We start from the raw sequence: 25,069 nt of genomic DNA, 5'->3' as shown, positions 1-25,069 counted from the left end.
GCGCTAAACATACGCACGTGAATTACACGCGCACCGTTTCTCCTCATTCTATATGAACTGAACTACAGCATGAACTAATGACAACAATCAGACATACAGCGGTAACATTATTGCAATATGACGGCTATAGAAAGATACATTCATTTACATTCAAGCACGCACATTTACCACTCACTGAAGATAGCAGAGAATGAAACCGAAAGTAGGTCTGCTCAATTTTGGCAAAAATCATAATCACGATTATTTTGGTCAATATTGTAATCACGATTATTTAAACGATTATGACAGGCTCCAAAACTTTACATAGTGATTAATTTAAAGATAGCAATTCAGCGAGAAAAAGATACAAATAAAACAAACAGTGCTTTAAAAATGCTGAATACTTTTATGCAAGTCTAAAGTAGTCTAACAATACTACAGAAATTGAATTTGAATGTAAAATAAAACAATGTCTTCACTCTAATAGTTAAACATGCTTTGTTTCTTATTAAAACTAAAAACGTCCTTCATTCAAGAGCAGTGAGTAATGTTTCTTTTATAAAACGTATTTTTACGTTTTATTCATATTAGGCACAGAGACGCCAAAAGGAATATTATGTGTTGCCGCTTTAACCACACGGACCCATTATACTGTTACGCACGGATTTTCATTCTCAACTGTTTGTTCATTTAAGACATAACTGACAAGAGTTTACATGAATAATCACCAAGCCCCTCATTTTGAAATATTTTTGCGTGTATTTGACCGTTTAGGTGCGCACCTTGAGCTAAAAGATAACTTTCATGTCCGTGTTCCGCTCCGTCTCTGACCTCATTAACAAAGGACAGCGCAAGTTTTCTTACGTGCTATTATAAACACAACATCAAAGAAACATTAATAAATCAATCACGTCCCATTTTATGAAAGCCACCTTACATGATTTAGCTGATTTGCATGTGAAATTTGGCTTTTATGGAGGAGCGAAAGCGCACCACTGGTAAAAGGGCAGAATGGGGCGCAATAATTGTTTCATCTCGATTACTGCATTTTCATGATCGTTTGAAGCAGAAATCGAAATCCAAACCGAATTTCGATTAATTGCACAGCCCTAACCGAAAGTAAACTTAAACTTCTCCGCCAAAACTAGTCAGCGCTCTGTACACGACTTAGTCACATGCCCAATAACAAGACGTACCCTTACAAAACTAATAAAGAATTTAGTATTTATGTTGCATGTTGCCACTGGTAAGCTCCGCTCTGCTGTTGTTTACCTGTGCGCCGTGCATGCACCTGTGAAAAAGTCCCGCGAGTAATTTACGTCAAGTGATCGGCTTTTTTGATCGGCGCTTTTGGGGTTCGCTGATCAAGCTATTTTTAGCCAATATCGGCCGATCATGATCGGTGGCCGATCAATCGGAGCATCACTAAAATTAAGTGACTTGTAGCGTTAGTTTCCTCCTTGGCATGAATCCCAGATTTGCCACGTCTGACTCGACTCTCTTTCCATACAGACTACCTGGTGCCTGTGTTGTGCGTGGTCCTGTGCGTCCTCTGGGTCTTCTGCGTGATCGTCTGCGTGTGGTGGACCCGCAAGCGGCGAAAAGAGCGTGAGAGGCGGGAGCGCGTCCCCGTGGAGGAGAGCGTCAACAACCAGTGGGAACCGCTGAGGCCCGTGACGCGGCAGCAGCACAAGGACAACCGGGACGCGCAGTACGAGCGCACCAAGCTCATGGGCTCCCCGGACCGGACCTGCACAAGCGGGGAGGACGAGGAGGAGATGGAGGAGGAAGAGCTGGAGCTGGTGGAAGAGTGGTGCGGGACGGAGGGCGGCAAGCGTCCCATCCAAAAGTACTCTAAACCTGCAGCGCGGACCAAGAACGGGCTGATCTGCACCACGCGGAGCAGCGGCAGCAGCACCGGCGGCCGCAGCAGCCCTTCCCTCAAAGCACCCCACTGGACAGGCTTCAGCCCAAAGGACAACAACTGTAAAAATGTCAATAATGCCACCGCCGGCCAAGAGCACAAGGAACATTGCGTATGAGCTCCGACACTGAGCAGGACGAGGAGACCAAGGCCATCTTTGAAACAGTTTTTCCCCATGTGTTTTTTTTTTAGTTTTGACTTTGAGGCTGATAAAGTGGCAAATTTCTTTCGTTGCTTTTTTTTTTTTTGTGTACAGAGGAAGCAAATTCTATTTCTTTATAAGGAGGCCGGTAGAAGCCTTGCTTTGTTTTTCCGAGAGAAAAAAAAAACTGCTGGATTAGGAGCAGGACTAAGGAACTCGTGAGACAAACCATGTAAAGACTTTTACGTTGTTGTTTACAAATGGTTGTGCTTTTGGTTTCGTTTCGAGTGTTCCGGGAGGCGCTGGTTTCGGAGGACTCAACCGTTCATCTGTTCTCCTTCCCACGCCTGCCTTACCGAGCTCGTCGTCCATGAGGAGGGCTACAGTGCCTATAAAGTGGCCTTGTTTTTTCTGTCCTTTCTGTCGTCTTGGCTGAACACTCTTTAAAAACGGATTGCAGTATTTTGAGTCGGTCGCAAGTGCCTTCGGACAAGCCCCTCGGTTCTCGGTTTAATCACCACAAAGAGGAGAGGCTGGTCTTAAGAGCAGCTCCCATTATCACCATCAAGGTATTTGTTTAAACAAAGACAAGAGATCTGTAAATATGTGTATATAATAAAGGAGTCGCTGTGTATATTTGAATTTAGTAACTTAAGTCACTTTTTTATTATTATTATTATTGTTATTGTTATTATTATTATAATTATGATTTAAATATTATGATTTCTCTTTCTTTTTTTTTTTTACACCATTCCTTTTATTTATGCCAGTTGATATGGCAGGTTTTGTAAGATGTATACAGCGTCCCACAGTCAGAACAAAAATATAATCCGAGATCATCCTATTATGTTGTTGGTTTTTGTTTTCACTAGACACCTATACGATCGTGTGCTGTATTGTGGCGTGTGTGTTCGCCTCTTTGAAGAGCCCTATTCCCTTTCCTTTCTTGCTGATCATGAAACCATGCTGCTTGTTTCTTGTAAAGATGCTGATTATGATGTCCAACTGTTTTCTCCTTTGTTTGTTTGTTCGTTCGTTTGGGTGGATCGAAACTTCATGAAGGGAACAATTATGTTGTAAAGCATTTGTACTTGAGGTACCAGCTCAAAGAAGTGGATTACCTCAAAAACAGCTGGCTATGATTTGATTTCTTTAATCATGATGTTAAATCTACGATTTCGTTTTGTGCTGTTCCTGAACAATTGGTTCACAAGTAAACAAATACAAATAAGCAAGTTCAGCTCAATGTCTGTTATGGAAGGGAAACGGGGTGGAGCTGGAGGAGTTTTTTTTTTTTTTTTTTTTTTTAATTTTGTTTAAAAAAAATTTAAATGTATTTTTTTTTTGTACAGAAGAATTGCTCTGAAAACTTATTTGGTTCATTTAGTGGAATTTATGTTTGTTCTTAGAAATAAATCAAACTATTTATTAAAGCATTTTATAACAATGTGCTCAAGAGAACCGCTGTCTGCTGGTATTTTAGTACTAAAGGCTAAAGGCTCGCCTGCGTTTGTGGTAAGTCTTTTCATCATATCGCATTACCAATACAACAAAATAATCCCCCTTCCCTTGCCAGAGGTGAGGACTACTTTGGATCGATACAGGAACTCGTGCTTCCAGTCGACAGGAAGCAGCCAATGGTAACTGGTCTGCTGTTCTCGGCTGACTGCTGGCTGGCCAATGGACGCTGGGTTTCTCATGGCTTCATCTGGTGTGAATGTTTTATGAGGATGCTTATGATGATGCAGTGAGTTTATATTATGGTTTTCCATAAGTAACGGGCTCTAATGGGACGAAGGCCTGGAGTCGTGTTTCACATCACTCAGAATATCGTAGTGTTGGGTTTAGGTGTCTCTGATGGTGTAATTCAAGTTGGGTTGTAGAAGTAAAGTGGGGAAACAGTACTTTGTGAGGAAAGCCCAATGAAGAAGAGGAGACCAGTGCTTTTGAAAGCTTTAACTAATGAGGATTATATCAACAGTGCTTTCATATACCATAAACTTTCATTAAAAAAAAATGTGTGAATGTCACATCACAACAAAAAAATAACAAGGTAAAATCTTAAATTACAAAGCTCTTGATCTGATGATCTCTGGGGTCATTCCTATTGAGAAGTAGTTTTTAAGATCCCTGTCAAATATGTCTTAAAGAGACAGTGGACCCAAAAATGAAAATTCTGTTACTCTCATGTTATTCCAAATCTGTAGGACCTTTGTTCATCTTTGCAGCGCAAATGAAGATATTTTTGAAAGCTTTCTGACACTGCATAGACAGCAACATAGCTGAAATGTTCACAGGCCAAGAAACATAGTAAAACACAAATAACGTTATTCAACAATTCTTCTCCAAGTCACCATCTTCCACAATTATGGTGGGAAAGCGCTTGGACTTTATTACAAATATTTTAATTTGGGTCACAAAAATGAATGAAGGTGTTACTGGTTTGGAACAACATTTTGGGTGAACTATCCCTTTAATATATGATACATTATTAAAACATTACACAGCTTTCTTTAATCACAAATATGTAAACATAAGTTTTAAGTTATTTAACCCATTGAATTAAGCAGACATATTTTTAACTGTTAATAAACATCAGTTCATCTTGTTAGCCTTTTGTAACATATCTCTTTACTGAACGATTGATTGCAAAGAAAAAAACAACACTCTAAATGCAAAGAACATAACATGTAAGGGAAATAATATTTACATCAACAAATGTGTCCTTGTGACGGATTTGCAATGCAAAGAAAGAAAACAAAAACAAAGAAAAGAAGTTCATCAGCATTGTTACTGCCCAGAAGGGGCAAAAATACATTTAAACATTACATTTTCATATTTCATTGACACAATAAATTAAGAAAAAAAAATGTAGTTTCCTCCTTGAAAAGAAACGTACTCGGTTACTTACGTAACCTCGGTTCTCTCTAGAGAGGGAACGAGTACTGCGTAAGAAGTATCTTACGCTAGGGGAAAATCCTTTTCTGCGAGATATTGAAGCCAAAAATTATCCTTAATTTTGAAATAATGTAAAGCGCGTTGCAGCAGCATACAGACATAGGCGAAACAGCTTGCGCGCCTATTGGCTGCTCTGCGGCAACTGCAGCAGCCTATTAGAGCGAGGCCTGACGCGACGCCAGAATCCAATGGGGGCATTTCGCGCCCTTTGCGTCGCTTCGCGCCCTTTTCGTAGCTTCCCGCCTAAAAGGGCGTGGTCTAGGCCTATAAATATCGCTCATAGGCAGCTATTATCTGGTTTTTCATCATCAAAGCAACCAGAGCGTGCGCATGCACGGCAAGATAAGCAGTACTCGTTCCCTCTCTAGAGAGAACCGAGGTTACGTAAGTAACCGAGTACGTTCTCTTACTAGAGGGAACGAGTACTGCGTAAGAAGTATCTTACGCTAGGGGACCCAGTGTAAAATGCCGTGCATGCTGAGATCTGACACCAAAGACCCAAGGGCGAAAACCCGGGGTTCATACAGTTCATAATCACCTATAGAACTCACAGGGAGTCCGGGAAGAGGGAGGGGCAACGCCGCACTCTTCCACATAGTGCAGCGTCACTCAGACGCTGAGTAAACGTACATACAGGGCGGGGTTACGGCCTGAGCTGACGTAAGAATAAGGGTCATCACACAGTTTGCCCAGACACATCTTGTGCTATTACTTTCACTGTCGACCCTAGAGCTGTGCTCAGTAGACGCAGCATTCCGAGCTGATAACATCAGGTCAGACAACACTGAACATCTAGACTGACAGCAATCTGGCCTGTAAGGCGGGAACCTCCAGGTTGTAAAACCTTATAAATGTAGACGGAGAGGCCCAGCCCGCCGCCGTACAAATATCTTGCAAGGCAATCCCACTCGACCACGCCCACGATGAGGCCACGCCCCTCGTGGAATGTGCTCTGACACCTAGCGGGCACTGCTTGCCCTTGGAAGCATATGCCAGCGCAATAGCATCAACTATCCATCTGGATAAGCTCTGTTTCGACGCGGCCAGTCCCTTGGGACGCCCGTAAAACGAAACAAAAAGCTGATCTGTCTGTCTAAAAGCAGACGAGCGAGACACGTAAGCTCTTAATGCCCTGACTGGGCATAGGAGGTTCGCGTCCGTTTCCTCATCATTGACCGGTAGGGCTGACAGCGCGATGATCTGTGCCCTGAACGGTGTGTTGAGTGATTTTGGAACGTAACCATGCTTGGGTTTGAGTATGACTTTAGAGTCATTAGGTCCAAATTCCATGCACGTCGCGCTCACAGAAAGTGCGTGCAAATCCCCTATGCGCTTCACTGAAGCGAGAGCCAGCAGAAACACAGTCTTAAGAGACAGGTATTTCAAATCAATCGTCTGCAGAGGCTCGAATGGTCCACCTTTCATGGCCTCTAGTACCACAGAAAGGTCCCATACGGGGACTGAGGGAGGTCTGGGGGGATTTAGTCTTCTAGCTCCCCTCAGGAAGCGAATAACTAAATCGTTCCTTCCTATTGACTGACCTAACGTTGCGCTCGAAAACGCCGTTATAGCCGCCACATAGACTTTGAGCGTGGACGGGGTTCTGCCCTTGTCCAGCAGCTCTTGTAGGAAGGAAAGCACCTCCATCACACCACAGTTAGTGGGTGACAAGCCGCGGGCTGCGCACCAGCCCGAAAACACTGACCATTTTGAGGAATAGAGCCGTCTCGTAGAAGGGGCTCTAGCCTGCGTGATCGTGTTTAATACTCCTTTTGGGAGTTCATCATATATTCGCTGGTGGCCCAGACATGAAGGGACCACAGCTCTGGGTGAGGGTGCCAAATCGAGCCGCTGGCCTGAGAGAGAAGGTCTCTCCTCACTGGTATCGGCCACGGGGCGGTGCTCGTCAGCTGCATCAGCGCTGGGAACCAGGGCTGGTTTTCCCAAAACGGCGCTATCAGCAGTATTGAACATCCTTTTTCCCTGACCCTCTCTATCACCTGAGGTAGGAGAGAGACGGGGGGAAAAGCATAGAGATGACGGCGGGGCCATTCGTGGGCCAGCGCGTCTCTGCTTTTTGAGTAAAATTCCTGACAGTGAGCGTTGTTCGGAGACGCAAAAAGGTCTACTTCCGCTTTGCCGAATTTTTTCCACAGTAGTTGTACTGTCTGTGGGTGTAGAGACCATTCGCCTGCTGGAACATTGTTCCTGGACAGTCTGTCTGGCCCTATGTTCAGAAGCCCCGGCACATGCGCTGCTTTCAGCGAGCGCAGGTTGCGCTGAGCCCATACCAGGAGGCGTTCTGCCAGTCTGTATAGGTTTTTGGACCTGAGACCGCCCTGGCGATTTATATAGGAAACCACTGACATGTTGTCCGAGCGGACTAGTACATGGTTTCCTTTTATTTGGGGACAGAAGCGCGTCAGCGCGTTCCGTACTGCCAGCATTTCGAGGCAGTTGATATGTAGGAGCTTTTCCCGTTCTGACCACTGGCCAAAAGACGGTCTGCCCTCGAGCAGAGCCCCCCATCCCGAGGTTGACGCGTCCGTAGACACCACTTTTACTCTCGAGAAAGTCCCCAGGCTTACACCTGACTGGTACCAGTCGACTGCTTTCCACGGCTTCAGGGCTGTGACACATTTCTGATTGACCGTGATACGAAGCGGACCGGGCACCCACGCTTGACGCGGGACGCGCGCTTTCAGCCAGAACTGCAGTGGACGCATACGCAGCAGACCCAGCTGCAGAACTGATGACGCTGAGGCCATGAGACCCAGCATTTTCTGAAATTGTTTGAGCGGGACAGACGCGCCGCAGCGGAACGAGCCCGCTGTGCGCTGAATGTCTGTTGCGCGCTGTGGTGACAGCCGCGCTATCATTGACAGCGAGTCCAATTCTGTGCCCAGGAAGGAAGTTTTCTGACTGGGGGACAGTGAGCTCTTCGCCCAATTGACTGTTAGACCCAAATCCTCGAGGTGATCGAGTAACATGGTCGTATGCTGTACAAGCACTGAGCGAGACTGCGCTAGAATCAGCCAATCGTCCAAATAGTTCAGTATGCGCACGCCTTTCAGTCTGAGAGGAACGAGCGCTGCGTCCATGCACTTTGTAAATGTACGGGGTGCCTGGGACAAACCGAACGGCAGGACTGTGTACTGATATGCCTGGCCCTCGAAGGCGAATCTCAAAAATCGCCTGTGACGTGACGCTATCTGTATTTGAAAATACGCGTCTTTCAGATCCACTGACACGAACCAGTCTCCTTGGCGAACTTGCGCGAGGATTTTTCTGGTCGTGAGCATCCTGAACCGACGCTTCACCAGCGCTTTGTTCAGTTGCCTTAGATCTAATATGGGTCTGTGACCCCCGTCTTTTTTCGGTACCAGGAAATATCTGCTGTACAACCCTCCTTCGCTTTGAGTTTGAGAGAGGGGCTCTATGACCCCTTTGCTCAATAGTTTCGTCACTTCGGCTCGAAGCAGGTGTGCTGCTTCTGTCTGCATTGTGGTTTCGACGCGCGCTGTATAGCGGCGCGGGCGTCAGTGAAACTGTAGCGAATAGCCTCCTTTTATAATGTCCAGCACCCATTTCGAAACCCCTGGAAGCTTTTCCCATGCGTTTGCATGAATAGCTAGAGGTTGAATACGAAACGCGCTCCGTTCTATCCGTAACGGAGTGGTTTCGGAGTGCTGTGGCACCAGGACCGGAGCCCGCTGGGCACGGCGCTTTTTACGGCGCGACACCGCGGCGGGCGGGGGAGCAGGTTCAGCGAAGGATGCCACGCGAGTCCTCAGAGTCGCTAATGGCAGTAGTTCGCACTGAGGGCAGCCGCCCTCAGCGAGCGCGTTCACTGCGTGCTCCTCACCCAGGCAGGAAACGCAGATATCGTGGCGGTCCCCGTCACTGAGTGTGGCTCGACATGAGCCGCAAGAAGACATCTTTAGAAAGACGCTTTTGCTCTTTTGTGAGAAGTGTGTATTGCAGCGGCAACACACACTTATTTAATAAAAGGATATTAGCGCCGGAAAGCGCAGCAGGAAGGCACGGAAGGCGGCGTGGCCAGCAGCTTCAGTGGCTCGTCCCGCTGAGATGCTTGCAGTCAAACGGCGGCTTCTATCCGGCTCCAGCGATGCGTGTGCTTCGCGTGAAGGATGAAAAATCAGATAATAGCTGCCTATGAGCGATATTTATAGGCCTAGACCACGCCCTTTTAGGCGGGAAGCTACGAAAAGGGCGCGAAGCGACGCAAAGGGCGCGAAATGCCCCCATTGGATCTGGCGTCGCGTCAGGCCTCGCTCTAATAGGCTGCTGCAGTTGCCGCAGAGCAGCCAATAGGCGCGCAAGCTGTTTCGCCTATGTCTGTATGCTGCTGCAACGCGCTTTACATTATTTCAAAATTAAGGATAATTTTTGGCTTCAATATCTCGCAGAAAAGGATTTTCCCCTAGCGTAAGATACTTCTTACGCAGTACTCGTTCCCTCTAGTAAGAGAACATAGCTATCACTATTCACTTGAGTGCCGGTTGGGTATATATTGTGCAGTATCCTAAGATGTAGGCTACTGATCTTATTTTGTTAGAAGTGCAGTATTTTTCAGGGAGTAACAATGCTAATGTCCTCTTAACTACAAGGCAGTTCCATAATGATATCATACTTCAGGAAGTGACGTCACTTCGGAGGGAAAACAGCACAAACGTAAGTATTATCGGTGGATGTGTCTGATGCTTTAAGTCGGTTTGTTTCACTGTAGAATAGTCAATCCTGTTACAATTTGCCGCTATGGTAATTCGAATATATCATAAAATGGTTAAAAATATCAAAACGTGTCAGTGTTGATAGTCTTGTGGGCAGGGCGCCGAAATATAGAGCTGTTGAACGAGGGGCATCCCGAGTTTAAAACCGTTCTCTTTCCCATTTCCTGTCAGCTCTCGCTTCTCTGTCCTATGATAATAAATAAGTAAATATCAAAACTAGCTTCAGTTTAAGCCCCTTGTTAAAGCTAATGCTCAGTCCCACACTGGGCAATAATTAACTTTAGCTTTACTACTGTTAATGTACACAAAGTTACAGCATTCAAATGGTACTCCATAATAGGAATGTGACAAATAATAAGTCACACCAAAATCTTAATTATGCATGGGCTACAAATAAACAGTGCATGTGGAAAAAAGTATTCACAGCGCTTCACTTCTCCCACATTTTGTTATGGTACAGCCTTATTCCAAAATGGATTCAATTCATTATTTTCCTCAAAATCCTACGAACAATACCCTATAATGACAATGTGAAAGAAGTTTGTTTCAAATCTTTGCAAATGTGTATATATATATAGTCTTCATAAATGAGGCCCCAGGGCCCGAATTCACAAAACATTTTATCTTAGCACTAAGAGTTCTCCTAAACAGCAGTAAAAGTTTTTAGCTAAGAGTTTTCTCTTAAAACCTATTCACAAAGCTGCTGAGACAAATTTTTCCTAATGAATAGAGAGAAGTCTTAAGCAAAGAGTAAGGATGGGGTTGACCTCTTTGCTATGGATGATGTCAGCATACCATCTACCTATGCACACTGTGATTGACTGATAGGGAAGGGGTTTCTGTCAGAGATTTGTTTTTATTTCATAAAAATATTGTAGAGCACGATATTATTTTGCCAAATTCAAATAAAGGTTTTAAAATAATGTGTTTTGAAAAATAAAGCTTTTAAAATGCAGGCTAAGTGTCACTAAACAACTAAATGTTCAGCAGCCTCTTAAATGTGTGCTTTCTCATAAACAATTCGTGGATATATGAACACCCTTTTACTTATAGTAGAATGATCATTGCTGAATGCATGCAAACGTAAAAGACAACCAAACTGGATGCAAGGACAGCTGAGTCTGCATTTTTTTTTTGTATTGGTCATTCTAAAAATTTGTCACGCACCGAAATATATCACTATATCACATAGTAATTCATCCATTGAAAAATAAATAAATAAAAAGTCTAATTAAAATAGCGCGAAACAATACAAAATGCAATCTTCGCAGTGAGGATGGTTTTGTTGTCCACTTTCTTTTTAAAAAGAGAAAAAAGAAAGGACATATTGGGTCCATCCAGTTATAAGATATAGGGAGGACAGAGAGAATACTTTTTGTGTGCACCTTCTCAAAGGATCTCCGGGATTATCCCAGCAATTTAAAGTTTACTTAAGAATGCCAGTAAACTTTGATGCTTTGCCAGAATTACTGGAGCCACATATTATAAAGAAGACCACTAATTTCTGTGAATTCAAGTGTTCACAGACCTTTACATTGCTTTGTGCTGCAAGACCAAGTAGATGAACTTGTCAGATGCAATTCTGGATTTTGGCGTTTGCTTGTATAGTGGCTCTAAACTGTCAAAACACCTCTCAAAATGCTTGCTACGGATGCAAAAAAAAAAAATGCAGAAAATCAAACCCGATCCGATTTTTATGACGTTCTGGAGGCAATATGTAAACGTGATTGACGCAACGTGAGGTCGTATTTATTTTTTCACCCAAAGAAAATTTTGGACAATGACCTTTCAAAAGGACAAATTTGGAGATAACCTTCAAAAGCCAAAAAAAAAAAAAAAAAAAAAAAAAAAATATGCGTTGTGTGTGCAAATAAACGCAGTGCGTTTATAAAAAGTTTACATTCTGAGGCAGATTACCGGCAATAGCCAATTTTGGATAGTTTGGGATTTGGTCTTAGTGACTTAGGAGTCCTCTTCACTACTCCTAACATTTCACAGGTTTAGGAGCTAGTTTTAGCGCTGAAATGCTTTGTGAAATACTCTTAGAGCAAAAATTTAGGAGTCCTAAATTTAGGACTGACACGGCCATTATTTTTAAGATTTTCTCCTAAATCGGCAAATTATGAGCTACTTTTAGCGTTAAGATGTTTTGTGAATACGGGCCCTGATCGGTGGAGTGTTGCAGTGATGTGTCATTCTGTAGGTTCATCCATCTCCACATATGTGACCCTGGACCACAAAACCAGTCATAAGGTTAAATTTGACAAAACTGAGATTTATACATCATATGAAAGCTCAATAAATAAGCTTTCTATTGATGTATGGTTTGTTAGGATAGGACAATATTTGGCTGAGATACATCTATTTGAAAATCTGGAATCTGAGGGTGCAAAAAAATCAAAAAGACTGAGAAAATCACCTTTAAAGTTGTCCAAATTAGGTTCTTAACAATGCATATTACAAATCAAAAATTACATTTTGATATGTTTACAGTTGGAATTTTACAAAAAAAATCTTCATGGAACATGAACTTTACTTAATTTCTTAATGATTTTTGGCATAAAAGAAATCTAAAATTTTTACCCATGCAATGTATTTTTGGCTATTGCTACAAATATACCCCAGCGACTTAAGACTGGTTTTGTGGTCCAGGGTCACATATGATCATGGAGCTCAACTAGACTGACCTTTAGGTTCTTGGTCACCACTCTAGACAAGGCCCTTCTCAATCAATTGCTCAATTTGGCCTGGAGGCCAGCTCTACGAAGAATCCTTGTGGTTTCAAACTCTTTCTATGTACGGATGATGAAGGCCACTGTGCTCATTGGGACCTTCAATGCTGCAGAAAATTTTCTGTACCCTTCCTCAGATCTGTGCCTCGATACAATCCTGTCTTGTAGATCTACAGACAATTCCTTGGACTTCATGGTTTGGTTTGTAGTCTGACATGCCCTCTTAACTGTGGGACCTTATATAGACAGGTGTGTGCCTTTCCAATCAACTGAATTTACCACAGGTGGACTCCAATCGAGTTGTAGAAACATCTCAAGGATGATCAGTGGAAACCGGATGCACCTGACCTCAATTTTGAGTGTCATGGCAAAGGCTGTGAATACTTATGTACATGTGTTTTTTTTTTTTTTAATTAGCAAACATTTCAAACAAACTTCATGTTGTCATTATGGGGTATTGTTTGTAGAATTTTAAAGAAAGTAATGAATTTAAACTATTTTGGAATAAGGCTGGAACATAACAATTTAGAAAAGTGAAGCGCTGTGAATACACATTGGATGCCACTGTACATGAGCTTCAGGCATATTTTTAGCATTTTTACCTTGATTTTATTAAATGTCCAAGAAATTTTCAAAAGAACCTTCAGGGTGTTAATGTAAGGCACTTACATTCACTGTGATCCAATCACATCTAAAATTTCCCTCCGGCTACCAGCTTATACTAGCCTAGAATCTAGACGCGCCCTTAGCGGCAGCAAATTACATTTGCTTCCAAGGTCAGTCTAGTTACTCTCAATTCACTTAAAATTCCGAAAAATCCAAGATGTACCGGGCCAACCACGAGTCGGTGGGTGGGCTTAACATGATGACGACTGACCTGCGACCATAAGTTCCGTCAGACATGAATTCCTGGTTCCGTGAATTAAGCGTGGAAAACTGAACAGTATTTATATAATTTTTTACTTTTGATACACAGCCATGTCCATGTGTCCTGAGCAGGAGCTCGTTACATCTGAACGCGCTGTGGTGTAGAATACGCAAACACCGGAAGCGATCTGTGGCGTGTATACGACACTCATTGTTTACACAGCACAAGAGATTGTGGATATAGCGGCTATTCAAAATGGTAATTACTTGCGCTTGTCCTGGTTGTTCAAACCCATTTAAAGCTAAAAGATTACGTTTGCTTGCGCAAACTCATCCTGGACTTTTTCACCGATTTCCCCTTCCGGTGTTTGCGTATACTACACCAGAGCGCGTCCACATGTGACGAGTCGAATCATAGATATGCTAAACTCGTGCTCATGACGGATGGACGTGGCTGTGTATCAAAGGTAAAAAGAAAATTATATAAATACTGTTCATTTTCTTGCAAAACCCGATCGTTTCGTGTCTTAGGACATCAATGTATCGTCACGAGCCGCAGGGTGTAATTTGGATTTGTCTGTGCATGTTTACTTTTAAAGGTTTAGTGCCCATCTATGTCTATTATTTGGCTGACAGACTGCACAGTGCACTGATTTTTGTTAAAAATCTTCGTCGCTCTGACTACGTCACCCGACCGACTACGTCTCTGATTGGTTGTAGCGCTATCCTATTGCGTGGAGAGGAGTTTGAAAGACAACCGTTTATCCCACCCCTCCGGTTGAGCCCTGTCTATGGAGAGTGCCCAGACCCTACATTTATGTGGGTCTGGCTTGCCAGGCTAAGCTTATACAGTATTTAGAATTGAAAGAATTATTTATGACCCTGCCTAGACCGTAAAAACCAGTCACAAGGGTCTTTTTTTTTTTATTGAGATTTATACACAACCTGAAAGCTACATAAATAAGCTTTGCATTGATGTATGTTTGTAAGGATAGGGCAATATTGGCCAAGATACAACTTTTTCAAAATTTGGAGTCTGAGGGTGCAAAAAATTGAATTATTGAGAAAATTGCCTTTAAAGTCATCCAAATTAAGTTCTTAGCAATGCATACTAATGTCAGTATTGTGGTCTGTTTTGTAGTGTCTAGTGTCTAATTAAGTTTTGATATATTTACAGTAGGAAATTTACAAAATATCTTCATGGAACATGATCTTTACTTAATATCCTAATGATTTCTGGCATAAAAGAAGAATCAATAATTTTGACCCATACAATGTATGTTTGGCTATTGCTACAAATATACCTGTGCTACTTAAGACTGGTTTTGTGCTCCAGGTTCACATATATAAAGAATTGTAATATATTGTAGTTTATTCCTGTTATGGCAAAGCTGAAGTCTCAGCGGACATTACTTCAGTGTTACATAATCCTTCAGAAATCATTCTAATGTGATGGTTTGATGTCTGATTATTGTTGAAAAAGTTGAACGCAGTTGTTCTGCTTAATTTATTTAAATTGTTTAGGAGTCTTAGATGAAAGTTATGCATTGAAAGTAAAAAAAAGAATGTTAATTTGAAATCTTTAATATCGTTATGTCCTCACTGTCATACTTGATTTATTTAATTCTTCCTTAATGAAAAAAGTATTGATTTCTTACAAACTTTTGAACAGTAGTGTGTATTATTGTGCATTATACAATACACTAGCTTCATATAAACACCACCGAAGTTGTGCTTTGTTAAAAAATGTAGAATCTTTCTTAAAAATGTCTCATTAGTTGAAACACATTTACATTAACATCTGGTATATCATTCAACTGCAGAATAATGTTCTTGTTCATATAAAGTGTCTTTAAACTGATGTGTTTTTCACAGACATGAGTGACCATGAGTCTATAAAGTTGCCCCGCTTCTCCCCGTACAAGACGGCTGCATGTGGCTGAAAGCTGACTCCAGATTCCTGAAGTGTTTCTCAGCAGTCAAGGACGTCTGACCCACACACATTTATAAACATTTTGTGCCTGTCATGACCCGAAACAAAAGGTACTGTATGTCAGCCATCAGCCATTAGGTGTTCTAGAGAAACTCCTTCTATTCTTCTTGCATTTAAACGAGCTGTCCATAAAACAGCCTATTTGACTGATTAAAGTGCATCTCCCATTTAAAGTATATGGCAATATGACAGGTTGCTACAAGATCTTTCCAAATGTGCCGCATCAAGAAACCGAGAAAGTCAAAACGGTCCGGGCCTTTAAGGAGATGACAGAGTAGATCTAAAACTGAAACATTTGGCTTTACAGAATTAGGGAGTAGTATGTTGGCCAATTTAAAGGCTATGTCTTCAATAATAATTCCTTTTGGCTTTTCATATCTCCCCTTTAGAAGAAAAAAGGTTGTAATTGGTAACACTTGACAAATGCCAATGTAGATTATTTCCTTTGGGACTGCCAACTTTTTGGCGCCCCACTGGAGTTGGAGGATTATTTCTGTCTGGATTTAAAATGGATCAGTTGTTAGTATCCAGTCTAATAATTTATGCAGGTGGATTTGATTTAAACATTTCTTTTGTTCTCTGCTCGCTTTCTAGAGGATCCACATTTTAACTGCCAGCCAAATGTGTTGGATAGTGTTTTGTTATATGAATACTTTAGTGCACTTTATGTTTTAGAGTAAACAGTTGTTTCAAAAGTTTAAAAAAATGTTGTTATTTAATGATATATGCTTCTGTTTTTTAATCTTTATTTCCAAAAAATTGTTTAGCAGTGCAGTTTTGCATCAAACAATCCAGAACAGCAGAACCCATGATCCTGAAGAGAAATCTACACCAATCAGAGAACAGAAGCAAACAAATGATGTCAATGAAACACTATAAATCAAATAATCACTGTTGTGGATATAATAATTAGAATTAGCTTTTATTTTTATAATTGCAGTTTTCATTTCAGTTCAATCAAAAAGCAGTTATTTTAAGTAGTAAAAAGATTTCACATTTTAATTGCTTTTGCTGTAGTTTAGAACAAATAAATGCAGGCTTGGTCAGCAGAAGAGACTTTTTTATAAAACGTTAAAAATCTTACTGTTCAAAAACTTTTGACTGGTAGTGTATATATAAAAATCTTTTTAGTATTTTTTTTTAATTGGTTAAAAATAATAAAACTTATTTATTTCAGTTAGTTGACAGGCCAATATTTCAAATTTTATAATTAAACTGCTTTTTGCTTAAGTTTTTTTTTTTCTTTTGCAGAACTTGTCATTTCAGTTCATGTCTATAGAATTTTTTTAATCTTTATGGGTTAAAAGCATGACAAATATGTGACCCTGGACCACAAAACCAGTCATAAGGCTCTGTTTTTGAAAATTGAGGTTTATAAATCATCTGAAAGCTGAATAAATAAGCTTTAATATGATATAGTGTGGTTTGTTAGGATAGGCCAATATTTGGTTGGGATACAACTATTTGAAAATCTGGAATCTGACAGTGCAAAAAATCTAAATATTGAGAAAATTGCTTTGAAGTTGTCCAAATGAAGTTCTTCGCAAAGCATAGTACTAATCAAAAATTAAGTTTTAATATATTTACGGTAGGAATTTTACAAAATCTCTTCATTGATCATGATCTTTACTTAATATCCTAATGATTTTTGCCATAAAAGAAAAATCGTTAATTTTGACCCGTTACAATGCATTTTTGGCTATTTCTACAAATATGTCTGTGCTGCATAAGACATATACTGCCAGGACCAAAAGGCAATCACTGTTGCTGTACATCCAACTGTCATCTTCATGCACATAATTTTGCTCGTCTTCTGTCTGGTGGGGCAGATCATTATAATTCGATCAAAGGTTGTCACTCATCCTGCTACTGCTTTGGCCTTACAAGAGTGAGATTGGGATGTCAAAGCAGTGAGCTCATTCCTAAAACCCTAGGAGAACTCCCCCGGTTAAGTGTGGAGAAGGGGTGGTGGAGGGATGCTAAAAAAACTGTCAAGGAACAGAGGGAAGGCTGCGGTATAAATACACATCTGTTAAGTAGGTTGATTACTGATTGCGCTCCTCCTGTTCATCCAGGTTAATCATCTGAACGTGCTCCTCCCGAACTTTGTTAATAAAACATCATTACATCCAGCAATAGAACATCTCCGTATAGACCAATAACAGGTTTGTTAACATTTGTGATGCATGCGTATTATGGTTGCAGAAAACCCGGGTGAGATAGCCTTTACGGCTAGAGAATTACACGGATATGGTACAAAATAGTTAGATTTAAAAAAGATTATATAATATAATGATTAGATGTCATTTTCAAAATATTCTCGGCCTATTACAAGAGTACTGGTATGTACTGTAATGAAATTGATGTTAGATAGTAGGATAGTCTTACAGAACCTAAACAGGGATGACGTTTTTATGGGCAGAAAACGTACTATTTTTTAGTTAAATTGAGTTATAAAATCCAAATTAGGACATATAAACTTGAATTTGCGAGAAAATTAAATAAATGTTACGTAAAAATGTTAACAGTAATAGGTTTAAATAATATTTCATGCTGTAACTGTAGGGCTAATGCAATATGTCCTCTATGAACAGTGTGAATATTATATAGACCTATTGTTTAAATCAAATTTATGCTTGAAAACTTCTATGATTACTTTTAATCCATAGTATGTCCGTTAAAACATCTGCATTTTGCTTCAAATGCCGTCTTTGACAACAGTATTCTATAAAAATGATTTGCATTCTGATTTTGACATCAAAAGGCATAAAAATCTTTTTTTCTCTTATTCCATGGATTATTCACATTTACCTCCAGTTACCAGCGTTTTTCTGCAACCATGTGCACGCAACTGCAAGTGACGTAACTGTGACGTCTACTCTGCTGGACATGAGAAATACTCATGCATTTATTGGTGGGACAACATTTGGCAAAATTGTATAACAAGCTGTATATCTTCAGGCCTTTCCATGCAGTTTTTGTGACTTGTGGCAGAGCAGGCTCCAGAGCTTTCAGGGCTCAACAAACAAGCGCACATGTTCTGGGCTGAAGCCAGTGAGGGGGGTTGATCAAATGAGAGTACAGTAAATAGGGGTTGAGTTATGCACCAAGATGCTGTTTGCAGTAGTCAGAAGTATTAATTGCACTTCCTACGGAAGTTCTTGTGATCTTGGAAAAAAACAGATCAAGATATTTTAAGCGAGTAAATCGCTTATTATTCACTGGTATGCATATTACCTTCATCTAGACATGGGATGGAGCAGATGAACTCCACCCAGGGGCCTTTATTCCAGCAATGAGGCATGGATTATGCGGCAAGGTCTCATGGGTAAGGCTTTGGCAGCACGATAAAGGTCACAAGCCCCCATGCAAGCGTCACCCCCTTCATACAAGATCAAGAATTACTCCCATGGCAGGAACTGTCATCGTGTGTCTATGTTCAGATTCATCTAGTGCAGCTTAAGATGGCTGTGCTGTGTACCTTGTTTTTCTCCTCCAGTCCAGTGAGGTTGTGTATGTTCACTTGATAAGACACATCTTTGGCCCAGTTTGCTTGTGTCCCACAGTGTTCGAGGCTACTGGGAAATTCATCATGCTGCCAAGGACCAGCTGAAATGTTATTGTTGCAGAAGAAGGTGAATTTAAAAAGGAAGAGGAGTGCAGGCCGAATGCCCTATCCTTGAGAACATGCTGAGTTGATCTGTTGACTTTGGGGCGGCTTTGCTTCCTCCAACTCCAAGCCAGATCTTCCTATTTTCATAGTCAGCTGACATTCAAATAATGCTTTTCTCAGCTTGGATGGAATAACTGTTGACCACTGTCTTGGTGACCTAGAAACCAACAAAATTCCCACTGACATCAAAGAGAGGGCCTTCCAAAATATACACGTTCATACAGATTCACCTCTCAAATATCAACAGGCCCTTGCTGCCCATGGACATCAAACAGACTTGAAAGAGACTTCCTGACCCTGATGGGACTTATTCATTGTTCAAGTTCCCGTTCCTGATTCCATTTTCCTTCAGTTTTGTGTGCCTTTGCCTGTACTGTCAGTATCTTCACTGAGTAGACTGAGTAAATAACACAACCTTAAGATGTTAATATAGTGATTAATTTAATTTAAGAAATCGTAATCAGCTACACAATATCTGTACCTATTGACGACTAACATTCACATAGTTCTAACATGATTCACAATGTTTTCCGTTTTGAACAAAATAGTCACTTCCTTATTACTAAATGTCTAAATACCTGTGTAGATTGCTTCGAGTTACCAATATCTGTATCAGATTGCAAGGGAGATTGTGGAAACTCCCCGTAATTTATATATGGGTCATTCCTGGGATTCTGTAATATTTCAGAGTTTCTAAAGTGGTGGCTCACCAAAATGAATTGTTTAAAGCTTATGACAATACTTTGGTATGCCCATTATAACAAGTCAAAATACTTATTGCATTTTAATATATTTTAGCATAAAACAATGTCTTATAGCTATCTTAAACCAAGCATTTTGTCATGGCCATGAGGCACTCCACTGACTTTGTACTAACAAAATGTGCTTAGAGTCTGTGATTTTTGGCAATAATGTAAGCATTTATTTGTGTCCTTTCTTGTAAAGAATATTTTTCTAAAAACTGTAAGATATTTTATAAAAACAGACGTCCTTTAGTGTGAAATCAACCCCGTCACACTAACCATTCTACGGCCGTAATAATTTATTCTCTGCTCATATGTGACATTATAGTCTAATATGAGTTTAATAGTGCTACAGAAAACAGTTAATAGTATCATACTTTTTATTCATATTTTTGAGGCATATTATAGTTGTGGAGGGTACTGTCAAGCTTAACAACTCAACCCTGTCACAAAATTAAGATGGAAAATTATTATTTTTCAACATTTTATTTTAATCCATAAGTATATACAATCTACTTGTTTTATTGCTGTTTTACTGAAAACCTCAACCCCGTCACAAATATATGTATTTCTCATATTACGGGGTTGTAAACTTGTGATGGGGTTGAGTTATTTACTTTTTAATAATTTTAATTAAAAACAATATAAAATAGTCATGGTTTCAGCAAATATATACTTACCAAAATCATGATAACTCATGTTTTTGTTATAAATAGATTTTTTTTAATGTAATAAGTCCTCTTAAACTTTGACAAGCATCCTACATCAAAAACTGCACCCACATTTGCATCAGAAAGATAGTGTTGGGCATGCAGATATGTTGACCCAGAGACAAAGGGGACAATATGAGAGAGAAACAACCAAAAATTTGAATTCTTAATATTTTTGGAGAACTATAGAAAAGACAATTAAGAATGGAAGCATTTCTTGCGAATTACTCTCTGACATGTTAAGGACTAAAACAATACAATTGTGGTTTTAGTTAAACTTCTAAATTAAACATATTTTTCACAAAAATGAACAGACCATAGACACACAATTTGTGTATTTTTAGCTTCAGACATGTAATATGTTACAAATATAACAAATGTTACATTTGTTGTCATCAAATTGTTATCAGGGACACATGAGCAGTAGGTAGATGTTTGTTTTTATAACAAGTTTTGTCTAAAATCCCGTTTTGTCCATTACAGAGTCTCAGTCTGAAAAAAAATGAAAATAATACAAGGTCGTTAATGCCAGAGGTGGAAAAATATATAGATTTTAAATAATGTATTAGTAAATACTGATATTAACTAGTTCACAAAACTAGTAAAGTTCATGTTAACAATGTAGTTAACTAATGTTAATAAAAAGTGATACCAGTATTTTTTAAATGCATCAATTTTAAATAATCACTCTGTAATTTTGTCAAATAATGCAACAAAAAATGTGTATTTAGGATACATAAATTGCCATTGCTAAAGACAGAATATTAAATAGGATAAAAGCAGACAATAAATAGGGTACATAAAACACTAACAATGACTGACCTTAGCAAACGAAGGCGTTGGCCATTTTGTTCCTTTATTTTTATCACTGTAATTTCCACAGAATGTAATTAAAGAGATGCACCCAAAAATGAAAATTATTATTAATTACTCCCCCTTATGTGGTTCCAAACCTATAATGAATGATGACCTTCATTCATCTTCAGAACACAAATTAACATATTTTTGATGAAATCCGAGAGCTTTCTGACCCTGCATAGACATCAACGCCATTGAAATGTCCCAAGCCCAAACAAATAGTAAAAACATAATTAAAATAGTCACATGTAGTGTACAGTTATGAAGCTACAAAAATACTTAAAACAAAGTGATAATGACAAGCAAACGAGTGAAAGTGAAAAGGTTTTTTTTTTTTACATTATTTTTCCTTCAATGTATCAAATGTGCTCATAGTTAAAAAAAAACCTATAGGTCTGTACTGTGTTTTCGTATCTCCCTGTGGATCTTGTTTTTTGTAATATTTTACTGCCAGATGTAGTTCAGTGAACAAATCTGATAGAATTTGTAATATCACATTCCAATGTCAGTTCAGGCTTGTCTTGAGCACCCTCCACTTTAGTGTAACGTTACTTTCAAAGGAATGATTTTGCATACTTGACATACAGCGTTGAATAGCGAAAGGTATGAAAACCACCAGGAGTGACGAATAAAACATTGACCACTGATTACAGAGATATCGTGTCTCAGTTTAATAACTGTCTCAACCATAATCCGGCTCTCTCTCGCACCTTATTGTGTTGTGTCCATTAGAGAGGGCAGAACTCAGGCATTATCTGCGTGGGGTGAACTAAGCCCAAGGAGTTGGTCACATGCCGCAGCAGGATTGGGTCCTGCTGCTGCTCTGGACTGCAGATGTTGTGTTTTCCAAGAGCTGCTTCTACAAAAGCTTGGGGAGTGGTGGCCTTCGTTTGAGTTGTGTCTGAAAAGGAACTTAGATCCACCAAGCATTACTTTAGCCAATTTTTTTCCACAAGCCCGAACAGGAAACGGGCACTAATTCGTCATTTGCATTTGTTAAAAGGACATGCTGGGGTTATAATGTAATTGAGATTTTTGGCATAAGGGAGAGGAGGGACCTCCCCACGAAGCTGCAGCTTGTTATGCAAAAGGTCAGGTTTGAACACGATAGACGTGGGCATGGCAAGAACAACTGGGGTTGGCAGGTCACCATGTATGCTGGCAGGCTGCCCCGCTGGCTCGGATGCTGCTCTTTGATCTCCGCACAACATGTGGAGCTGATGGTACCCAGAATTCTCCTGAGAATGCTGTCTGCTGGTGGAAATATGGGTAGCATCTGATTCCAGGATTCTGCACCCCATCTTTGTCTCTCCACTTGATTCTTAATACTGCATTGTTACCTGAATAATCCACAGCTGTGTTTCCACAACTGAGGGACTCATATGCAACTATTACGGAAGGTTCAAACGCTCACTGATGCTCCAGAAGGAAAAGACATTAAGAGCAGGGGGTGAAAACTATCTTCTGTAGCAACTGAAGGGCAGTACTAAATGACAAAATGTGATATTTAGGCAAAATAAGAAAAATGTACACATCTCTGTTCTGTTCAAAAGTTTTCACCCCCCAGTTCTTCATGCACCATTTTTATTTTTTGCCACATCAGTAAGCATTTGAACCCTCAGTAATAGTTACATATGAGTCCCTCAGTTGTCCTCAGTGTGAAATGATGGATCTCAAAATCATACAGTCATTGTTGGAAAGGATTAAAATACAAATGTTGGAAAACCAAAGAATTTGTGGGACCTGAAAGATTTTCTGAAGAACAGCAAGCAGTTTAACTGTTCAAGACAAAACTAGGACTCATGAACAACTATCACTAAACAAAAACACATTCAGGTAACAACGCAGTATTAAGAATCAAGGGGATGTTAACTTTTGAAAGGGGTAATTTTTATAAATTTAACTACTATTTTCTCTTGTGGACTATATGTAAACATCTTTTATGTGAAATATCTTATTCAGATCAGTACTAAATAAACAATACCATGCATTTTGTATGATCCCTCTTATTTTGGTAAAATAATTAACATTTTGCAGATTCTGAAAGGGGGGTGTAAACTTTTGACTTTTAACTGATTGTATTCGTCTGAAAGATGGAAATCATATAGACCTGGGTTGGCTTGAGGGTGAGTAAATCATGGGGTAATTTTTATTTATTTCTCTTCACATGATATAAATTCGCAGGCTAGAGTACACAAAGAGTACTTTTTTTTTGCATGAGCTTGCTTTTCCAGTCTATAGCATTCAAATGCGTGTGAATGAAAGTCAGTGGAACGAAAAGTGTAGTGTGACTGTCTCTTTGCATTTATCATTGATGTAGGCCCTACTGTGTCATAGAAAACAAACTCTCCGTCCAACTGGGTCAATGAGATGTGAGTAGTTTCGGAAGGGCTGTATTACTACCTCAATGGGGCCAGCGCGAGGCACTGACCAGCACTGCCAATGATAATGCAAAAATAGGTAGCGGGGGAATACATGGTGACTTACTACAGAGAGAGAGAAGAACTGTAAAGTCATTAAGCTGTGGCTTTGTTTTTAAAACAGACACGCACAACAAGCACAGGATCCCCCATTGCTTTTGGGGTTACTGGGTTAGGTGAGGTCATGAGAAATGCTTCTTTCATCCTGTACAGCTGGAAGAGGTATCAACTATGAAGTCAGCTACCTTCCTTCCTGTGTCTGTCCAGTCGTCTGGCACTCAGTGCCACTTTCAAACAGGGACTGATAGCACTCTTTTGACAAGGTGTCTGATTTGATACCTTGAGCCCTTAACTTATCACAGACACTGCGATATGACCCAGGCAAACACTCACTCTTTGTGTCACAGTGAGTCACATTTCAACTACAGGGCAACAACAATCAGCAGATTTTTTTGCTAAATTGATTGTAATATTTGTTGTGACACAGACCCTCCACTAGAGTCTCTGTAACTGAAATATCTTTACTTGCACATGTCTTGCACATTATCATACTGAAATAGTAAGAAATAGTAAGAGATTCGGCCAAAAAACGTCTGTTTAGTTTTGATTATCGTGTATATCACGCTGAAATCATGTGTTTTAAAACCGTATGTGACCTTAGACCACAAAACCAGTCATAAGTGTCAAATCTTTTCAATTTATATTTATACATCTTCTGAAAAATTAATAAATAAGGTTTCCAATGATGTATGGTTTGTTCGAACAGCATTTGTCCAAGATACAACTATTTGAAAATCTGGAATCTGAGGGTACAGATAAACATGGCGGATTGTGTGCGGTTTACTCACAGCGAGGTCTTTGCTAATATGGCAGTGTCCGTTAACAGTCGTGGGCGGGGCCTGTAAAATGTGACGTCACATTTTACAGATTCCGCAAACAGATTGTTCTGAGACACTGGTTATTATTTACAGGGATTAAAGAAAAAATAGGAGCAGGTGGATTTTTATCATTATAGGGGGGTTGTGTACTCACACTGCCAAATCACATTTATGCTCAGGTAACATGTAAAAGTGAATTTTGCGTAATAGTTGCCCTTTACGTGGGTACAAGCTCTTTAAAGTTCAGCTTATTGCATTTAATGTAAATATAAACTATAATGTAATTGCAAGTGTTCAAAACACTACATTCAGTTCTCACTTAAATATATTCCTTTAGTCTTATGTTGGGAGTATGGTGGGTGTTCTTTGGTTAATGTTTGGTTGATGTTGCGCCATATATGTCATTCCTTTTTCTTCTTATTAAAAAAGTGTATTATT

General features: G+C 40.0%; 1 protein-coding gene across 1 annotated transcript in view; it reads left to right on the top strand.

Annotated features, from left to right (window-relative positions):
• Positions 1-3,495, top strand: part of jag2b (jagged canonical Notch ligand 2b) — a 60,468-nt gene extending 56,973 nt beyond the window's left edge. The window contains exon 26 of the mRNA XM_073816638.1: positions 1,492-3,495. Coding sequence (XP_073672739.1) covers positions 1,492-2,021 — 530 coding nt within the window. The 3' untranslated portion in view covers positions 2,022-3,495. The remainder of the gene's footprint in view (positions 1-1,491) is intronic.
• The last annotated feature ends 21,574 nt before the right edge of the window (positions 3,496-25,069 follow it).

The sequence above is a fragment of the Garra rufa genome, chromosome 13 (genome assembly GCF_049309525.1).
Source record: "Garra rufa chromosome 13, GarRuf1.0, whole genome shotgun sequence".
NCBI classification, from domain to species: Eukaryota; Metazoa; Chordata; class Actinopteri; order Cypriniformes; family Cyprinidae; genus Garra; species Garra rufa.
Note: the sequence above shows the minus strand (reverse complement) of the source record. Positions and strands in the feature narration are given on the sequence as shown.